General features: G+C 40.2%; 1 protein-coding gene and 1 long non-coding RNA gene across 4 annotated transcripts in view; one reads left to right on the top strand and one right to left on the bottom strand.

The window, feature by feature from the left end:
• Window positions 1-280: 280 nt before the first annotated feature.
• On the top strand, window positions 281-4,816 carry LOC134510216 (uncharacterized). The gene is made up of 4 exons (XR_010069538.1): window positions 281-321; window positions 1,478-1,624; window positions 2,905-3,091; window positions 4,190-4,816. It is a non-coding gene; the product is annotated as an uncharacterized LOC134510216 (long non-coding RNA).
• A 2,413-nt stretch (window positions 4,817-7,229) lies between these two features.
• The window catches only part of RERG (RAS like estrogen regulated growth inhibitor), a 109,975-nt gene continuing 95,110 nt past the window's right edge, over window positions 7,230-22,094 (bottom strand). For all 3 annotated transcript variants that reach the window (XM_063358833.1, XM_063358825.1, XM_063358842.1), the window contains exons 4-5: window positions 11,892-11,965; window positions 7,230-11,176 (exon numbers count right to left, since the gene is read on the bottom strand). In XM_063358833.1, coding sequence (XP_063214903.1) covers window positions 10,769-11,176; window positions 11,892-11,965 — 482 coding nt within the window. In that variant the 3' untranslated portion in view covers window positions 7,230-10,768. The remainder of the gene's footprint in view (window positions 11,177-11,891; window positions 11,966-22,094) is intronic.

Genomic DNA, 22,094 nt, shown 5'->3' with positions numbered 1-22,094 from the left:
TACTTGTGTGTCTGTTTAAATTATGCAATACCATCACTTTGCTTTGTGAGTAGTGATGACATACAGAAATCAAGATTTATTTTCAAGGTGTGACACAAGATCTCTTCCTGAACTGAATCTCCATGTTTTAGTGTGTCTTATAAATGTTAGTCATTGCCATATCCACACAATAGTCTAACATAAGCTTTAAAAAACTCTTGAGAGAGTTCTCAACGATCACCTTGGCAGTTTTATTGTGTGGTTTCATGCATACTTAGGTCATCTTTTTCTCTCTCTCTGCAGTCACAAGACTTCAAACCTGTGACAATGAAAGGTTCATCTGTAAGTATTTTTTTGATCCAGGATAGGAGACATCAAGAAAATGCCTCTGTAATGAGACTGTTAGGAAGCTGGTCTCACAAGAACCGTAGTGGCAGCTTTTACAAATCACTGCCTACCCACTAACAGAATAAAGTCAGCAATTCTTTTAAGACAGTTGGGCAATTAGATAGGCTTGGTCATGACTAGTCTGATATGGATTCACTGTGGCTTTTAGATTAGATGATCAATTTTTAATCTTACTGCCTCCAAGATGTGGAGTTTGGGCTCCCAGTATGCCAGAAGTTGTATACATATTTAACATGATGTGCCACAGAAATGTGAAAAGGGATTAGGGGTCAATAAACTGTTATCCCTTTCATCCAGTCAAGGGAACAGAAGTGTAAAGGTAAAGATTCAGATCCCAACATTCCTGAAAGCATATAGGGTATGATTTTATTAACTTCAGTACTCTATGAAACGGGTCTTAACTAATTTATTTGCTCAGGATCAAAAGAAGGAAGTCTAAGGCAGTCTGAAAACTGAACTTAGTCTCAGTGCAGGTCTTTAGGCAGTGGATTGCTATATGTATTCTAGTCATGTCCTGCTGTATATCTTTGTCTTTAAAAAGAAAAATTAATTCAGAAAAGTGTCTCTCAACAGTCTTATTGATACATTCACCAGTCTTTGGGACTTTGTGGAAACATTCCCTGACTACTACTGAAGTCTGCCATTGGTACATATTCACTTCATGTAATTAGAAGCAGCTTATTTCCTTCTTGGAACTTCATAGCCACAATAATTGCATGTTGAAAACACCACGCTTTTTGTGCATTTTGTGTTCAAAGTTCAGATTGGGTCACGGAAGCAAGTGGATCAAATCCATGAAGAACCATGTGTGAAAAGTGCACAGCCTTTCTGCCTCTAAGTTGAAAAGCGTGCTGTGGCTGTAAATCAAGCACAGATGATAGATCAAGAGACATCGTCTGCAGCTGGAGTTGCTGGTCAGCTGAGTGGTGTGGCCAAGAACATGTCTTGTCAAGCCACATGAAAGCCCCGTGGTGATGCAGATCTGAGGCTTGCAAACCCCACCAAGGTGGTGGTTTTTTTTCTCAGAAAGTGTTTGCATTAAAAACCTTTCTTTGAGATACAGTGACTGGTTGTCTGAAATTTCTTTCAGGGAGCTGCAGGGTGCTGTTCCACCCCTTCCTCAGTGGCTAGTGACGTGGAGTGCCCAGCCTCAGCTGTGTTAACATAAGGCAGCATCATGTAATCCAAGGAGGCTAATGGAGAGGTCAGAAATGAACTTTCCCCACTGGATCCCCAAGTAAGCACAGAGCGGGACACAGCTGTTAGGATCTCTGTGCCATATAAATGGGAAACAGACATTCAAATGTGTGAATGGAAGTAAATGAACTCTGGACAATATAGACATTATTTTCTGACTTGAGACCTAGGCTAGACAGGCCGAAGGAACAACTCATGGAACCCAAAGCACATGGCATGTTTCTATCTGAAATATAGTGACTGCTTTGGGAACATGGGTACTGAACTACACACTGCTTTTTCCTCCTGGTCACTGAGAGAATACTATGAGCTATCAGTGTGTTGGCTCTGACATTACATTGGCCTGCAAGAAAGCCAGAGAGGCACTTTCTACAAGGGCATGATAGGACAAGGGGTAATGGCTTCAAGCTGGAAGAGGGTAGACTTAGATTAGGCATCAGGAAGAAATTTTTCACTATGAGGGTGGTGAGGCACTGGAACAGGTTGCCCAGGGAAGTTGTGGATGTTCCATCCCTGGAGGCGTTCGAGGCCAGGCTGGATGGGGCTTTGAGCAGCCTGGTCTAGTGGGAGGTGTCCCTGCCCATGGCAGGGAGGTTGGAACTAGATGATCTTTAAGGTCCCTTCAAACCTAAACCATTCTATGATTCTACAACCTCTGTATTTCATTTAACCTTCCTGCAAGTTAAGGTGAATCTCATTCAACGAATAAGCACAGCCTCCTTTACCTTAAAGGAGTAATTTCAGTATAATAAGAAAAAAACCAAACTCAACAACAAATATCTTAATCCTCAGATTCTTAAAACAGAAAACAAATACTAAAAAAAATTATTTTTTTTTTTCCTTGATGTGAAAATTATTGTTCCCTTTACTCATCCTTGAATATGGAAAATTGACTAGACAAGTGGTTAGTATCCTCAGCCTATTTACATGATCTTTGAGATCAAGACATGCTTTGTGCAACTATCTTAATAAAGCCACTTGTTTTAATAAAGGTTTATGGCAGTCCATGAGAATGGCTGAGAATAAGAGGCCTACTGATTAAAAGCTAACACTAGAAAACTACAAAGTTTATCAAATTGTGTATGAGCTCACAAAAAAGGTTGGAATGGCAGTCCCAAAGATATTTTTTTTTTTAACATATTTGTAAGAAATAGCTGTCTTAAGCAGCTAGCTATAAATTTTCACTGAGCTCATCACAATAATATCTAAATTAAAGTGTGGTGGGGATTGTTTTTTCTAAATGTTTTCTCAGTGTTTCAATTTAAAAACAAAAGTAAACCCACTCCAAAATCACTAACTTTTTGCATCAACAATTTTCAGGTTTTTTTCTTGAAGAGGACAAAGATGTTAAAATAGCCCAGAATATGTTGGCGAAATCTTTGGGCCAAGACAAGGGTGAAGTGTGGCAGAACATCCTGCCTATTGCGTTACGGACGGGTTCAGTACCTTCTGGATTTCTCTCTGCAGCCATCTCTAAAATCCCAATAAATCCTCAATGGCTATGAAGGTAAACACAACACCATAATCTTTCAGTCTCCAGCTCTTTTTTCTAATGACATCTGTTTGTGAAAATCAGAGCGGCAGCAGGTTTTATCAGAAAAATTGTCTGAAACCAGGCTGGTAATTAACTCTGCTTCAGAATGAGGACAAACCCAGCACAGAAGTGAAGACCTGATGGCCCGCTACCAAAACACACCATCTCATCCATCTCTTCTTTCCTCCCTGCAGTAATAATTACTTCAAAAGAATCCAAGATTAAACCTCACATAACAGCTCATCACTATGTATAAATGCCAGAGTCCTTCAGAGGGCTTTAATTAGCTTCTCTTCTAGGAATTCTGAAGATCTCTCTCTTCCCTACCTTTCTCCATCTCTAAAATAACATTTTGCCGTTTCTGACATCATTCCTGATACGTTTTTCCTATTGAGTTACAAACTTTGAATGTTTTAACTTCACACCAGAGAAATACTGCCCTTCAGAGAAAGTCCCTAAAAGAAAATTACAGGCTTTTTGTATTTATTGTGGTTATTTCAAATTCTGAAAAACACAGTAAAGAAGGAAAAGGCAACTCATGGGTCTATTAAAAGAAATTTAGTATTTATAGAACTCATCCAACATTGTTTGTTCTTTTCAGTTCACGCAGACATATCATTCTTCTGTTTATGGATTTCTGTTAAATACATTTTGGCATAATAAAGATACATGCATTTAATACTGTTGATAACACTCCCTGCTTTGGCATTGAATTCTATTCTGAAGAGGGGAAATAAGCCCTGCTTTCAGAGTGCAAAAATTAAATGATTTGGATTGGAGTAAATAAAAAATTCTGTCCCGGATTTGTACTGAATTGTGTTGAATGTTTACATGAATGTGGTGTAGATTATATCTGTCCTTAGGAGGTACAAGATTTTTGGATACCAAGTGTCAGTGTTCAATGTTCTAGCAAAGGCTTTTGTGTGGAACTAAAGAAAGTTCTTCACAGAGAAACCCTAAGAACAAAAAGAAACTTATTTGGATTTTTTTAAAATATTTTTTGTTTGTTTCTTTGTTTCTTTTCTTCTCTTTCCTTCTTTTTTTTTTGTTTTTGTTTTTTTTCCCAAGCAGAAGATGAATAGAACTGAAAGATTCAAATGAATTTTCTGGATTTTTGAAAGCAGAAATCAGTGACTCAGAGGTTGTGTTCTCTAGTTGGCGTTTTGCAAGCCATTGTGATGACTTCAGACAACTGATTTAACTCTACTAAGCCCAGTGTCCTCATTTATTGAAAAGAAAAAAGATGATGGGGGAGATGATTTTGATGTTGCGCATTGCTCTACTGCTGCTCTTTGGGGTTGAGAAATGACTACCGTGAGAGATTTCCAGGTAGACAACTGATTTTCTTGGACTTCAGATTTGGTTCAAAATTATGCAGTTCTCACTTGCAAAGTGATGAGCAGCTCAAAACCAAGAGAATGAAATTAAATCTGCCTGCAAATGTTGATACAGCATGCTAGATCTGTGTGTATGAGAGATCATGTCTCCCTACAGCAGTGAACCTCCTCCGTGACATGAGCTTCTTACTGCCATCAATAATTAGTTCGTTTCAGAGGTACATGCTTTTGGACGTGACAATCCTGAGATCTCATACTCACTTGAAAGTTTGGGGGGGAAATGTTGTAGTGGCACTGATCTGTGCAGGCTTGCACAGAATCTGGGCACTTTTTGCTCCAGTATGTCACTAGCATTACTTGATATACTCTTTCAGCATGTTTCAGTTGTTAAGATTTCAGGGAAAATCATGCTTTTGAATCACTGAGAAAAATGCTCTATTCCTCTATTTACTGCTAATTCTGCTGAAAATGAATCACGAATAGTATAGCTGGGATAACACTGAGTAAAGTTATTTAGAGATTTATTTTTTTTTCTGTAACTTAAAAAGGAATCCTGAAATACTGAACAAGCAGGAAGCAGGATGGAGTTAAACAATGTGTACTGACAAAGTAGTTTGATAATAAACCATTATTTTATACTTTAATGATGTATTCTTAGTAACTAGAACTTGCTGGATTCTGAAACGAGATTCTGTAAATCCCCGATATTACATAAATAAAATTAAAAATGAAAAAACGTGTACTTTTTTTATGAGGTATAATTTGAGGTCCGTTTACAAATTGTTTTAATTTCTATTATTATTATCCTGTAAGTTAATATTTCATCGTGGGACATGGCTGCTCCTAGCATGCTTGTATGCTCCTGAACATACAAAATGTTTCAGTCTGGCTTAGGACCATGGTATTTGACAAAGGGGTCTGTACTTTAGTTATTAGACAATCCTTTACCAATAAAAATTGATTTCCAGCTCTTCAGAGCAGCTGTGTTCAGCTTTAAGAATTTACATCCAGAGGGATTTTAAATACTGCATTCCTGGGAGAAGGACCTCTGAGAAGTAATACAGCCTCTTTGCCCATACAACATCCCTAGATATCACAATATATTGACACCTTCCATTTTAAAAAAAAACCCGCTATCTTAAAACAATAGCAGCGAGAAAAGAAAAATGCTGCTTTGGGGAATCTAGTGGAGGTGAAAGAAACCAGTCCAAAAAGGCAGGAGACCGAACTCCCATCGTATTCTCCGATTTACTAGACAACAGTCAGCAGTGTGAACTTACCTCCCAGTTTCCTACTGGTCTACTTCTGACTAGAAATAGAGGAGAGATCCTTAAAGTGGACAGAGATTGACTATTGGAGTGTTTTCTCTACATGTTGGCTACCAAGGCTGTGAACCAGGGGCTTGACCCATCTTGTGTATAACCCTCCTGGAGTCAGTGGAGTCCTGCCCCGGGAACTTAGCCTGTCTCTTTCTGCTGTGAGCTGCAGTAATAGCTTTTCTCATGTGGAACTGTGTTTACAGAAACCACACTGAACTGGCCTCACACAAGCCATCATTATCGCCTTCTAGTAACCTTGCAAAGCACAGGACGACAAGCTGGTGCTCTGTATTTTCATAACCCTGCCGTAATTAGTGCCTGGCATCAGTAATGGAAATAAAGTGCATAACATCAGAGTTTCTAAGATGACACTGTTTTCATTATATGTTTAATTTTTCAAAGAACATAAAGGCAGACACATCAAAATGCCAAGGAGTCTTTTTTAATTAAAGCCTCTATCTTTTTCCTTTTCTTCTCAAGATATGCAAATGGATTGAGCCTTTAAAGAGAAAGATAAAAGGAACTCCAAACACTGTTTATACATAGCCTTTATGACTGCAGCTACTTCTTTTGCAGGAAACATTGTTTTGACGGGAGCAAGTTATGGTACAGCTTGATATAACTCAAGGTTACTTTGCCGTGCCACAGAGGCAGACAGTGACTGGAAAGATGCCTTACCTAGTTTTGGGAGGTTTCACCTCACAGCATAGATCCTGCACCCAGACTTCATGCAGTGATCCGACAGAAGTGACATTCTTATACCTCCCACTGCTCTTGAGCCACTTACGATCACGCTTTGGGTTACTTGATTGGCCCAGGTTTGGAGGAAAACAAGAAAGTGGATTACAGCAGGTTCCCCTCTTTGGCGATGAAGCTTCCTCTGTTATAGCTTAATACCCACACCATCCCTGATTGTATACCGTTGATATAATGCACCTTACATAAGGCACATACAATGTACCTTCTGTTCAGAAAAACAGCGCATTGTACTTATCCTTGGAAAGTCGGAATAGCTGTCAGCAGGTGAAAAGGGGTCTCTATCCAAATCAATGGCATAGATCTCCCAGACCTTTTAGCCCAGGATTTTACCTGAGAAGCTTGGGATCGAGATCCTTGTTATTTATTCAGCAGGACAGAGTTTGGATGGAGGGTTTCACTGAGGTCACTTAATAACCCTGGCACTGGAGCTTTTCTGGTCAGCCTCGAAACAGTTTGCAACGGCATTTCGTTCTGTGCTCGACCGTAGATGCTGCCCGACCTCTCAGTTCCAGGCCTAGGAGCCACATAAGTTCAAATAAACCGATCCAAATGCTGAAGTGCTTATTCAGGCAAAATTCACTGCTTGTTTTCCTTAGATAAAGACTAAATAAAAACTGAATCGGGACTTCTGAAACTGGCCCCCTAAAAGCTGGAAGACACTTAGGAGACAACTATCAGAAGACCAATGCATAAGAATTCAGTAAAGAGAGCACTATTATTTTATTTTTATTTTTTCTTATATATTATCTACAAGCACAAGCTTTCATATTTTTAATGTAAAAATGCATACAGATCATTATATATATAAAAATCAACTAGCCTCGTAGCAAACTGCCAGATGCAACTATCCCCAGGTTTGGGGACAACTTGTCTGGATCCAGGTGCAAACCCTGTGGCTGATCCTCACTTCCATCCACGGTTGCACCGAACCCCCAGATATGAAGATTCTCAAAGTTCTAGGGAAGTCTTGGTTCCTGATCCAGGTCTTGCAGCATGGGCATGACTAACTCTTCATCAATTGAAGATAAATATTTAAAAACTTCATAAATGACAATCAACTTGTTGTAGGTAACAAGTATCTGTTTCACCTTTCCTCCCCCTTTTTCTTTATGTCCTTCCCATCCTCTCGCTGCAAAAATGACAAGGGGCGGAAGAGAGGAATTGAATGTTAGTGCCATAGATGTACATTTAAATAGCAGCAGTAGAAACAGAATTTAAACTGTTGATGTCTGCTGCAGAAAGGCTACTGAATGTGGGTTCATGTCGCATTTGGCCTTCTCAATGCTTGGGCACTTTTTTGGCTCGATTTGTACATTGTAGAAATACGACACATTTATAGCACAGCCAATAATATGTTGCAACATTGTGAGCAACACTAAATCAGATTGCATTTAATACTATGTAATATGTATCAACAGATTATAATATACCATATTATAACTGGCTTGACAAGCAGCCCATTACACCAAGGAAAAAAAAAAAAAGAGCAATTAAGTAAAGAAATTTGTGTTTGTGTGGGAGGAAAGGTCACAAAATAGCAGCCTCCTTTTTGACCGAGTGTTTATCAAGTTCGGCAGTTTCCAAATTCAGTCTTTGCAAAGGAATGTTACTATTTTTATTAGAGGTTCTTTATGTAACAAGTCATGTTTGCACAGCGGAACATTTTCTTTCACCAGGATTTTATAACTTCTCCATACAGACATTATAAAAGAAGAGCTAATTTGCTGGGATTCTTTAGGAAAGTATCAGGGCCATAACTTAGCCTCTCCTTCCTTTCAGCTCTCCTAATATGAATATGATTCATTTATTTTCTCTTGTAATTCATGTAATACCTTTTTGTATTTTAAAAGCAGCTTTACTCTGAAACCCAAGAAAGGTTTTCAGAGAAAAGAACTGCTGAAGTTGTTTAGAGAGGGATGAATCAATTGCTTAGAATACTGACATAATCACATTCCTCATCAGCTATGTTGCCATGGGATTGCAGGTAGGGATTTTGTTTACTTCAGATTCGTGCAACAACACTGATTTGGAAGATAACAGAACGACTTCGCGAAATGCGCACTCTGGCTCCTACTGCTGTAACATCCACTTTTGCAAGTTCAGACCTTAGCTAATGACTACTGGTGCGTGAACAGGCACTACCTCTTTCTTTTACACTCGTATTGATTCTGCATTACTAATAGGACTAAAAATGGCAAAACTTTCTGTTTTTCTTTCTTTCTTTTTTTTTTTAAATAAAAGTTAGAGCTATGACCAATAGTTTGGGAACATGTGATGGAGCTAGTGACATCACCTGTTGCAAGAACCTCCTGCCCAGAAGCACATGGTGAAGTTTCCATTGCAGCGTGTGTAGCTGCTGTACGGCAACATACATGATTACGAGGACCAAAATATAGGTATTTATTCCACAAGAGTGGAATGAAGTTCCACTCTCTAGAATGGAGGAAAGAGAGAAAATAAACTACAGTACAAATAAAATATACATCTGAATGTGATGTTCCTTGATGCTGGTTGGGTAAAAGATACGGGTGAGAGAATGTTTTAAAAAAATTTACTTTATAAAGTATCTTTAAGCAAATCCTTTTGAAAAGTCCTGACTTGGGACTTTTCCCTGTCCACAGGGATATACAGGCTTGATTCTCCAGCCAGTTCCACCTCTTATGTCGCAACCTATAACTGTGTAAAGTGCTATCCAAGCAGATATCTTCACTCCCCTACATCTGTAGCAATTTGCATTTGATAGCCTTTAGTGTTACTTCCTCAAAGAGGCAAATAAGAAGTACAAAGCAACAGAGAATAAAGTTGCAAGTAATTGCTACAGGAGAATACTGCTAATATTCCCATTTGTCATCCCAGCTTTTGGCTGTGGTTCTACATGATGCCAGTCTGCGCTGCACACCACGCTGCCTAAAGGGATGCAACACAACTGGTGGGAGATGAGCGCAATCCGAATTAAAGTCTTTCACTCTTGGTTCTTGCACCTCTCAGCATACAGTTAACAAGCCAAGTAACAAGGCAAAACTTGCCAGCTGGCTTAAATGACATGCATGAGGGAGGAGACGGGAGAGAAAAAAATGGACACCTTTCATCCCATGCACCAAAATCTGATAAAATGCACTTCTCAATTGAATGTGCCAGACAGAGTCACAAAAAACCTGTGCCGGTTTAAACCACAGAGTGCTTCAAGCAACATCTGGAAGTTTAAACAGCTGGAAAGTTTGGCCTTTTGATATGGGAGAGGCCATTCATATGTGATTTGCATTTGGGCTTAGACTTTAAATACTTGCCTTCCCATGGATTCAGTTCTTCTTCAGTATAAGATAGAATAAGAGGAACTACTTGAATTGCAATAAGACCGAAACAAAAATGTAAACAAAAGCTAAAAACTACCCATAACTAAATCAATAGTAATATGGTTATTTTTTTAGTTTGATATCCCAACACATACACTCCCATTTCCCCAAGTACAGTACTGCACTTTGAAGGGAAGATGATGAAATGCCACTGGACTAGCTGATTATTTCTTGATGAACTCTGCAATTTCAGAGGATCTGGAAAAGCAGCCAAACTTCAGCTCTGTTGAAATGTGTGTCTTGCTGGCTAAACACTCCATGAAATAGACCTTTCCCATATTTTTTGCATATCTTGCTAAGAACATCAGCACTCACACATTTGACAAAAATAACAACAAGGAAGGACAGTTTGGAGTAAAAGCACACAATGCGCCAATTTAGAGCTGGTGAAAGGTGTCAGATGAACTTTCTGGTACAACACAGCAGCCTCTACATGTATTCAGTCCTGGAGAACATCGGTTGTGATGGTTGTTGATGGATCGAGCGCTGAATCTTACTCTCCAATGGCTACTGAGCAGTTGGCTGGCTGGAAATGATGTTTAGGCACTACTGACTTGCAGGGGATTGGAGCCAGCCTTGTAGAAGCAGGAGATGCTCTGTCAGTGACAATCCCCACAGTCATCTAGTCCTTGTGAGTTCACTTTTTTTTTCTTTTTTTTTCCCTCCCCACCCCATGTTAGCCAGAAGCAGTGTGGCTAAATACATTTTGAAACAGGAAAAAAGTCTGACCCTGTGTTACTCAAAAAAGTGGTGTGGTTTGTCTGTTCTATTTTTTTTAATTGCAAAGCTTTGACCATTTTTAATTAAATGTGCTCTGCCTGCCTCGTCCCTACTTCAAGCTAATATGCTCTAAAATGCTTCTCTGGCTTAGTACAGCTCTTTTTAGCTGCTGATTTTGGTAAGCATCTTATTAATCGCCTGCTTGACGTGAGTGGTGGAGCTTCGTCTCCGAGTCTTGCCCTGGACCATCTTTCGACGTCGTACCTCACGACAGAGCTCATAGAAGGCCTCCATAATGTTGCCCTCTCCTGTGCAAGCAGAGCACTCATAAAAAGCACATGCTAGTTCTGTGGCCAGCTTTTCACCTTCCTCTGTGCTGACCTGCCTGGAGTGATCCAAGTCTGCTTTGTTCCCCACCAGGATCAGGGTGACATTTTTGGGTTTTTTAACTTCATCCAACAAGTTCTTAAGTGGCAGCACTTCCTCAAAGCTGCCTCTGTCCGTGATGTCGTAAACCAGCACGAAGCCTTCACCCCATCGCACATGTCCTTCTTTCTGAATAGCGTCCTCCTGTTTTGAAAAGACAGACACCATACTTAGGAATTTGATTTATGAGAAAGACACCAGTCCCTCAGCTAGACGTTGGTCCTCCAAACCCTTCAAAGCCATGTACATCTACTTGACTTTGTACTTTACGCACATCACCTTTTTTATCATGTGACACAGGAGATCTACTCTACAAAGGTGCCATGGGCTGCCTGTGGACAGGCTGATAGCTGGCAATTGGAAGAGCGTCTCTGTTGAATGATACCCATCACACAAACTGCATAGGACTGTGCAGTGTGAGCATCTGCCACATTTTGAAACGAAGGGGGACCTGGCTATGACAAAACCGATCTTCACTTTGATGGGAATCATTGACTGAGGCTGTCGAGCCTCATCACTTGACTGCAGAAATAGACTGTGACTTTGTGCATAGTCATAATGTGTTGTTGGGTTGGCCCTGAATCAAGGAATGAGAAACAAGTCATTTTAATCCCAGAGTAAACTGTAACTTTGTTTGTTCTTCCAGTGTTTGAAAACTCTAAGCCGGACCCCTTGCAGAAGGGTCTGGATCCAGCATGCCAGGTCTGGCATCAAGGTGCTGGTGGTGGAGGAGGGGAGGCTCTGCTCAGAAGCAAACCTCTGTCCCCAGAAGCAGAGCACACCTGCCACCCACCACACTCCCCTTCCCTGCTGTCTATCTGAGCCAAGGTATTGGATAATAGTACATGTACCCACGCACCTGACCAGCTGTATCTAGTATCTCCATGGAAACCACTTCATCATCAATGGTAGCTTGGTGACGATATGTAGACTCTAAAATAAGAACACATTTTGTGAAACGTATTAAAAGAAAGTCATTTTTTTTGTATCTTCTTTACAGCTACCCCAGCACAGGACCTGAGATGTGACACACAGCTTCACTAAATTTTATTTGTTGGAGCTCTTCCAGCCATTCTGGTGCACACTCGAGGCCTCCTTTCTACAATGGTGACTATTTTACCTTTCCCATATGACACAACTCTTTCTTTCCCATGCCTTATACCTAGAACGGGCTGTGACTGTGGGCGCTGCATTCTGCACCCAACAAAAGGACAGAGTTTCCAGTTTCCTCCAGGAAACAGCCCTGCAATGCTGCAGCCCATTTTTTGTGTTTGTTCATAGAGAAGGCTGCCACCTACGAAACACAAATACCGCTACTCTCAAAGTATCCAGCTCAAAAGCCTGTCACCACGTAGTCTGAAGTCTGACAAGATCAAAACCAGTATGGTTGCAGATCCGGGAACCTAACCACTAAGCTCAGGCCTTATACTGTGATAAAATTACAGAACAGTTAACTATTTTAGGAATGTCTCTTTGAAACATGCTGAAATCATCACATTCCCCTCTTCTAGCAAGGGCTCAAGCAGTGATTTCCCTGTGTATGATTTATAACGATAACCAGTGGGCATTAAGCATTCACGCTATGCTACAGGAAAACAAGGAACCTATTTACTGTGTCCCGGGTTTAGGGATCAGGCAAGTAATCAGAAAGCTAATGACAAAAGGGCTTGTTTTATCTTAATGAGCTGATAAGTTAAATTTGATAGCATTTGACCTAAAACTTGGAAAATTATCTGTGCTAACATTCAGATTTATTACTGTTGCTAGCTCACAGATGTCCTATATCAAAAGGCAAATGCGTATGCTGTAAAACTGCCGCCAGTGACTATGAATGCTTTGCATTGTCAGAGACGCAATTCTTTTATTTGGTGCAAATCTCCCCAATAGGAACAAAGTGTATCTTTAAGGAAACACATTTCTTGAATTTGAACTTCTGAAAGGGCTGGTGTTAGGTGAATGCCTTTTTTCATTACACACTTAAGAATGTCACCTCTACATAGCGAAGAATGTTTCAATGCTGTCAGTGCTGCAAACTCTCTCCTCCCAAACCAAAAATGTCACTTCCCTCCTGTGCCACCTTAATTGCTTTAAGTAGGACAGCTGCCTCTAATAGGGACAAATGGTCAATTTAGTCAGGCAGATGGCAAACAATCTTGCTGTAGGGTTTCAGGCAATGAAGACTAGGTTTTTTAAAGGCTGTAAATACCCCTTCTGTTCAGTAGTGCAAGGCTGTTGTAGGAGTTGGAGTTCCACCTTTGTGATCCTGAGGCTATACCTGCACAACAGAGTAAGATATATCTAAGTCTCTTGGTGGTATGTCTTATCTGTCCCTTCTGTATGCCTTCCTAGCTGCAGTAATTCCCCCAGGGGAATGCAGAAAAGGCAAGAGCTCTAGTTTGGTGTGGAAGCTGCAGTGAAGTACCTTCAACAAACTATTTCAGTGGCGAAAACATTCAGTGCTAGGTTGAGAGTGCTGTGAAGGAGATGGGTCTCTGAGTGAGTAATGTGATATTAGCTCCTTACTTGTTTAGGCCTTGAATGTTTAAATGCCGTTGACCATCTGGCCCTGCTTAACAAGTAGCTGTTGAGAACTGGTCCATGCAACTTGAGAAAGTGCTCAACCAACAAGGTTTGCAGCATATCAGTGAAATGTCCTTCTTAGGAGGCAGAGTGTGGTATGCCATTCGGCTCTTCTCCATGAAATGGGTGAATAAATGTCAAGGAGCTGCTACAGAAAAGCAGCATGATTCTTAAATGATACTTGAGTTCTCAAAATAGGACTCTGGCAGCGCTTTATGTTGCAAGTTTGACTCATTTTGGCTGCTCAGGTCGTGATGGAATTTGATCCTGGACAAGTAGCACTGATTTGGGTCAGATTAGTGTAAATATATCTTAGTGAATGTGTGCCTGTTCCTGTGCTTTGGAATGTGTGGTAGCTGGGTGAATTTTAATGAGGAGTGTGAAACAGCTGGATGTTTAAAGCATTTTTGTAGTGTAATCAGACATGGCTTCTCCTTCAAGGAAAGAGAAACATCTGAAGAATCTGGTCATCTTGTCAGTTATGAGTCCCGAAGCCGAGATTTCCAGTCTGTTCACATCCATCGCATGGTACTTCACAAATGCATTGCTTTGTTTTAGGATTTATTAATATGTTTTTCCCTGTGGCACTTTTTTTTTTTTTGAGACATGCAGCTAGAGAGAAATAGAAATTAGAGGACTTGGGATACTTGCTGGATCCCTAACCGAAACCATCAACAACACAGGTGTCTGTCTCTGCTAAGCACCCTTGACTCATATTAGAGTTGATGAAGTAAAATAGGTGCTGGATATAGCTTGTCTGATCTCTCTCCTGAGATAAATCACACCTCAAAAGCACTTAGAAGTCTAAAATTGGTCAGATGAATCCAGGCTGTAAATGTCTTATGAGTGCATCATCATGGTCAAGTAGAAAGAGAAAAGTGTATTACTGTACCAGTGGCTTCCAAGATGACTATGGGCAACTTTCTGAGCTTCAGATGGTTATTTGCACCAGGTGATGCCTATATATTATATCTATAGCTACATGGCTAAAACCTCATAGAGAAAAGAAACCTCACAGCTGTGTTTTCCTCTTCATAGACTCGGTGTCAAAACTGCTGGCCTCAAAACAGAGTTAGGGAGCTGCTGACCGAGCCATGGTGTGCCCAAGGCCATTAGCGCTGTGGAAATAACAATATTTGGTGGTTTTCTCCGCTTCAATGTAACCCTGACCCGTTCTTGTTGGTTTGGGGGGTGTGCTATGCCTCTATTCAGATTCCCAATAACAAGACCAAAGGTGCTGCCGACTGTGGCTTTGAAAGCTGATGCCAGATATCAGGGTCCCACTTGGTTATAAAGCTGCAATCCCTCGGCACTCTTGCTGTGCAAAGTGCTCTTGGTTCTCACAGTCCTACCATCTGAAAAATTTAAGTTTATTCCAGAAACATTCAGAGCTGTCAAAAGGCCTGAGGAACGTGCTGGAAAGTGGTAGCAGTCAGTTTAAGTGTAATATGTTGCCACAGTAAATCATTAATACGATTGGATAAAACTTTCAAATTACCACAGCTGCTGAATAATTATGGAAACAATGAGTTTGGGGAAAAAAAAAAACTAAAAAACTCCCCTGGGCTGGCCCTCTCTGTTGATAAGCGTGTTACAAATCTCCCTATTCGTCTGAGCAATGTGATTTTTAAAAATGCAAGAAAAAAGCTTACTAAATTTATATAGAGAAAACTTTGAGGTGCATGATCCATAGACTGTCCATGGATATGATATTCAGTCACAGCTTGACTACATCACATCCTTGTGTTATGCTTATTGTGACATATTTAATAGAGTTTTGTACTATAAGACTTAGCTGGTCATTTAGCAAACCTATTTGTCCAGGACTATCCTGATCCATTGAATATATCTGTTCCAGAAGACTGTATTTTCTAGAGAAAAACTGTTATCTGCAAAGTAACTATTAAATCTTGATTTGTATTTGCCATGACGTAAAAAGAGGTAGTGTTGTAAAAAGCTGTTTTCAGTACTTATTTTGAAGAGGCAATATATATCAGGGGTATGTCACAGCTCTGGAAAGAAATCTTTGCATTGGAAGGGTTTATTGCTTTTAGGAAAACACTTGTAGTAGGAGTAGGTAAATTAGCTGAGACAGAGCAATGTAAATTCAAGGAACATTCTGGTCTCTCTTGTTTGCTTTTAAGCATTGGGGGGGCACAAACCCTGTTTCCATTCAGAATTTTAATTCTTCTCTTGTCAAGAAAAGTTAATAAAACAAGTACCTATAAAAATGCCCTAAGAAACTTTGGTCTCGTGGTGGCTTTCAGACAGCTGGATCTGAGACCTGTGAGAGACCTAGAGAAAGAGCTTTTGAGTAATTATAATAGCTGAGTTTCCAAACCAAAAAGCTTCAGCTAATAAGCATGAGCTTCGAAGTTATGGTTAAGGTCTTGTTGGATGGCAATACAGCAGTATGGGAAATTTTAGCCTTTTAAACATAATTATTTGATTATATAATAAAAGTTCCTGTTGCTTGTTTTGGCGTATTTTTAATAAACTCCCTGCTCATTTAGACTCGTGCAATCTTTGACATTTATCAGGATGGCACTTTTCTCTATCACATCTGAGAACAGTGACTTTGACAGCTCATTGGGAGAAAAATGTACTTCCATTACTAACTCTGATGCCGTTTGATATGTTCTCCAGAGACCTCCTTGAGCCTGCCTTTGTCCCCTCTACATTTCCCTGCTGCTTCAGGAACTCTTCACCTCTTAGAAAGCCTTTGTAAGTTGAATATACCTTCCTGACTCAAAGTCTCTCCTGCCTTCTTCCCTCCCCAACTTTTCTCAAAACTCGGATGAATATTACATTTCTTGCTTGTATATAGCTTTTACTTACTCCATCCATTATTTACCTTACAGGAGGGTTTTTATTTTGCAACTATCAGTGGTTTTACAGTAAGCGTAGTACTGCCCTTGTGTATTTAGAATGTATTTCTAATGCTAATGTAGTGTATTCCCACATGTCTCTTTATTAACTAATACTATAGACCCAAAGATAAGCATAGCTGGGTTATTTATCAATAATACCATCAAATGATATGCCATGCATTGTTATTGCAATCATTATTATCATGCGTGAAAGAGGAAAAAGTAGTAAAAACAAAGTTGCCAAAGGGAAACTCTAACAGCTCTGATAATTGGATTTGGACTCTTCAATGTTGTGTTTTTGCATGTGTAACCGCAAGAGTCAGGAAATGCCGAAGGAAAAGTTCCAGGAGTTTGTACAGTACCAGTGATGTGCTTTATATGTACAACTATCGTACTACATGAACATTCATGTCAAGCTACAAACTTAAACCAAATATGTATGAAAGGAGGTATTTGTTTGCAGTGATATTTAAGTCAACTCTAGGGACTCTAGCCAGCTTCATGTGGAGTCTGCCGTTGTGAATGCTGCTTTTGGAATTGATATGGTGACGTGCAAAGGAGTTTCTTTTCTACCTTTTGGCTGCCTTCTTGAAGGCTGCATTTGCTGTAATCAGGTTGTGACTGCAGTACGGCAAGTATTCCCAAACTAGTCAGATTAAAGCTGAGCACAAAAGAAGTGATGTGAGATGCACTGCAGGCAGCGAGTGTGTCTTAGCTTGCTGACCTGCTTTTAGTTGCCGTTTTCAGTCCAAGGCAAAGCTCTCACTTATTTCTGTCTTGTATAAATCCAGGCTGGGTGGAGAGTAGAGACACTATATAACACCCCTAAGGTGGCACAGGGCAGAAGAGCCCGTGTGTGCTCTGGGCAGTCAGCAGGTATGTGCTTCTGCAGGGGCTGAGGCTGTGGGGATGTCCCTGGTCCATGCAGATGGGCAAAGACTATTAGTAGGTGACCTTAGAAGAAGCTTTGGGTGCTGTGGGGACTCATGGAGGACACACGCAAACAAATCAGCTACTACGGTAAGAAATAAGGAGAACAAATTCAGAAGAAATGAGGCTTCATTAGGCCTGCTGTTCAGTGGGAAGTCTGTTTTTCATCGTGTTTTCCTCTTTATAATGAAGTGGTAAGGAAAACAAATGGCTAGTGCATGCATAGCCCACTAGACTATAAAATTCTGATCTTGGTATGAAAGGATTTGTTGCATCCCCAAAATTTGCTCTTTAGGTAGAACAGGTGGGACATATAAAACTAGTCTACAGAAAAACATTTTTTTCTTGTTGATAATTTCAATAAATAACATATTTTGGCCTCCAAACAGAAATCCTAGAATAGAGTTTTCTTGAAGACAACTCTAAAAATAATGGGAAGTATGTCTATTTTTTGGCTTCTGCTGCATATGGTTTTTCTCCTGTGTGCAAAGACTGGGTTTCTTTTGAGGAGAAGGGGAGTGGTGTTACATTTCCTTTCCTATACGTTGTGTCCTTATCCAGCTTTTGCTGAGATAGGCAGAGAAAATGTGTACAGATATTTAGGAACTACATTAATTAAGGCATGTTAAAACAATTGCTAAAACAACACTTCTCCAGTTCTGTTGGTTTTAACTAGTAGGCAGTAAGCATCAAGGCTGTTAACTGTTTTGGTTTTTTTTAATTTTCTGATTTAACTTTCCCACCAACACTAAGCAGAGGCATTAGTTCCTGGTGGGAATTATGCCCATGACAAGTTTAAGTCTAAACAAACCATATTTTGCTACACTTTTCTGTTTAATTGTGGCAAGAAGTCTCTGTGAGCAAAGCTGTGAGTCTCACCTTGTTTCTGCCAATATAAATGAAAACTAACCAGTGAGACTTTTCTCACACCTAAAACAAGCAAAACAAAAGCCTGGTCTCCTGAAGGTGCAAAAGCAAGCACTGGAAACTTCTGCTCATCTGGAGAACATTTCAGAATATGATGAGCAAGAAAAGTAGGGGCAAAATATTTTGCAGCTGTAGCTACAGCAAGAGCCGCCGCTGCTGCCATTCCTGATTTTTGCTGTCTGTTGAGCTACCGTAAAAAGGCACTATTTTGATTACTGACATCAGGAATATCTTCATCTTGAGACTCATATGAAAGAAAACAAACCACACTTTCAGATAACTGCTTCCCATGTTATTTTAAGCATCTTCCTCTGCTGCTCTCGATTACAATCTCATCACTTCAAGTCTTTGCTGAGCATTTTAGAAGCCGGTGTCGGGGGTTTAAGGTGCTCTAGGCCATACCAGTCCATTTCCTCACAAACACCTCAGAGAAATTGGGAACACTTCCATGGCTCATTGCCATAATGATGACATTCAGTATAAGTTCCTGCTACTGAGGGGTATAGTAAAAACAATATAGCTTATTAAATGTCTATCAAGTTAAGTAATGTTTCTACTCTTTTGAACTGGTGAAAAATAGAAGGCCAGGAAGATACCTAGCAAGGCCCAATCTGAACTACTGAGGACTGAATCCCTTAAGCACTGGAAGGAATGAGTAATTTTATTAATAAAAACTCAGGATACTAATAGCCAGAGTCTGGCTTGAAAATAAGCCTGTCTTCCAGCAATTTATTAAGCGTCTACACATTTGCCATGGTATTCACAGAAACACAGGTTGGCAGCCATTCCTCTTAGGCCCAAATGGTCGGTTACCATTACATCTCACTTTGGCTGAAAGCCTGTACTGGACCACAGGACCACATACGTTACTCCTAGCTTGTGCTTGGCTAAACTGTAGTTGTCAACACAGGTGTTCAGATGAAATACGCAGAAGGCAAAGTTCTGCAAGATGATGGCAGAACTCTCTCCTCTTTTGCTTGCTATGTAAAATAGTTATTTTTAATCTTGAGCATATCAATGATCTGGCCTATAGCACTGTGTAGCCTGCAGTACCCTGTTGTGCCTCAGGAGGAAGAGAGAGCTGGGTGGGGAGGATTCCCCAGGTGGCCTTCCTCCTGGGGATGCTGATCTGACAACCTTTACACCCTAGGGCTGAAGGGGCCATCAGTTAATGATTTATTAACACTTATTTTAGTATGGGCCCCTTTGTTAAAAGTTCTGTTTGCTGTCTGGGCAGTTTCTCTCTTAGCTGTGCTGCTGCAAGTTAGTATTTTTGTGGTAGAGGCGGGCAGTAGGCCTTCAGGAGTGTTAAGACAAACTTGCAGAGTGAGCCACAAGTCAAGAAAACTAGAAATCTACAATATACAAAGACATGTGTTTCTTCAACGTGTGATCTGTAGCAGGGAAAGCGATCCTGGGGATAAAGAGTTTGTATTCAGACAGTATTCCAGCTGTCCAGACAATGTGTTAGCTGAATAAACCAGAGAGGAAAGACTGTCCTTGAGAACTGCATTTAGGCCTGAGCTCTTTTTAGTGACTGCTTTGGCACAAAATTAGCCCAGAAATATAGTTCTTGCATCGTCTCTTGCTAGAGGAAATTATTCTTAGCGAGGTCTTGGCTCCTACTGCTAAGCTGTTTCTGGTTATCAACCGTTTTGATGGAAGCTAGTTTGGTTATATTTCCATTCTGCTCTGTTGTTTATGTTGTTTGTACAGATCTATATTTATCAGATGCAGAAAAGAAACTCAGCCTAGCAATATTTGCTAGTGTTGTAATGTTAATTACATTATGTATGGTGTCTGCAAACTTCCCTTGTGTTCCCTGAATGGTACCATTTTGCTTACAGAACCCCCGGCTACAGATGTGGTTATATAGGCAAAACTACCCTTCCAATGTAAAAATAGTCTCCCTTGCAACAAACTTTCCAATGAGAAAAGCCTTCTTGCCAACGTAAACAATATCTTTGCAAAGGGATTACTGCTCTTCTTGCCACAGCGATGAAATTTATAAGTCTTAAGCTGGTCTATAGGAGATGAAATTCTCTGCTGTGAGGTAATTCAGGGCTCTGACCCTCAAGCACGTGTTTACCTAGTGTACCTTTCTGCAGTCCTTTGGCTGTTTCATGTTATGCTGGAGAAGAATGGTGTTACCATGGGCTGTAACACCATGGGTGTTACCATAATCAAGCTAGTGGGACAGCAATTTGTACCACTTTATCTCCTGTCTTTGCTGGTTTACTGATACCCACACATTTTAACCATGTTTGATGGTGTCTTATGGGCTGTCTGTATGTTGATTCAGACAAGACTTTGTAGAAACACCAACTCAGGTTTTTTCCCCTCCCCATGGAAAAAGAGTGAACAAAAACCTGAATGTCTTAAAGAATTTGTGACATAATTGGAAAAGATACTCTTTAAAAATGTTACTATTAATCTAGTAGTCCTAGCAGAATCATAATTTTTCTTAAGACTCATGTTTCATTACAGTTACCTCTGCTTCTTCAAAGGAATGAATAGTCTTTTCTCTATCCCATTCCAATCAAATAAACTCCTATGCTTTCTGTCTCTCTTTGCCTTCACAGACTGGCCAGTCTGTCAACGCACTGCTCTGCTGAGTACCTGCTCAGAGACAGTCTTCCTTTCAGAGGATTAGCAAAGTTGTATGAAATATGGGAACAGCCCAAGAAAGACATCTAGGGATAGCGCGAGAAAGCCCAAGCGACTTTTAGAAAGGTCAACAAAAATATCATCACCTTGGGTGCTGTTATTTTATAAGTAGTCTTTTGTTTAAAATTCAGTCTTTGGAGAAATGCTTGGTGGTTCTGCGCACCTTTCATATGTGAGTCTTAACTCTGAGTACTGGTTACTTAAAGGATTTACAAACCTTCTACGAGGTGAACGATTTTATAGATGAGAAGCAGAGGCAGAGAGACTGTGGGCAACAAATCAGTGACAGAATCAAGAAAAGAAGTGAGGAACCTGTCTCCTGCACATTCTCCGGGTTTTATTTGTTTGGTTTTTTCCCTATATGGCAAAAATGAATGCTTTAAGTCCCTGCACCTCAGAAAGCACCTGATTCTCTAACTGTACATAAAAATGCTAATTCAGACCAAATGACACAACCCAGTTCATAACTCCCTCTTTTTTTTTTTTTTTGTTTTTTCCAAACTTGGATATCCCAGCTCCACATAGAGCTCTTTGGTTAGACACTCTAATTTTGTTGCATGTGTGGGGGATAGTTGTGTGACTTTAATAAATAAAGATTGAAAGTGGAAACCCATTTGCCTTGATAATGCCAGGTAACCATTTAGCCTGAGGGAACAGGGGCTTAAAAAAGCAACAAAAAAAAACCAAACAAAAAAAAACAAACAAAAAAAACAACAAAAAAACACACACCACAAAAACAAAACCCGAAACCCCATGCTAAGATGGTGACAGTGACTCACCAGCTAAGCAGAAATGATGGAGAAGTCAAGGCTGACAGTTAACACTCCCCAGAAAATGACCTTTGCTGCAGTTGTTAGCCCTTGGCTGAGAATAATAAAATAAAAAGCACAGTGATGTGTGCTTTTGTGAAGATGCAGCTGTCGTACTGATGCTTGCAGAGATCCAACATCATGCACAAAAGTGGCAGAGCTGCAAAGCCCTGACTCCAGCGGCAACTCCGTGTGCCAAAGCTTGCAAGATTCAGTGATGCTCCTCCCGCCAGAAAATGTTATTTTGTGGTTTGTAATTTGGCTCCTGGAGATACAGCA

The sequence above is a fragment of the Chroicocephalus ridibundus genome, chromosome 1, assembly GCF_963924245.1.
Source record: "Chroicocephalus ridibundus chromosome 1, bChrRid1.1, whole genome shotgun sequence".
Taxonomy (NCBI): Eukaryota; Metazoa; Chordata; class Aves; order Charadriiformes; family Laridae; genus Chroicocephalus; species Chroicocephalus ridibundus.
Note: the sequence above shows the minus strand (reverse complement) of the source record. Positions and strands in the feature narration are given on the sequence as shown.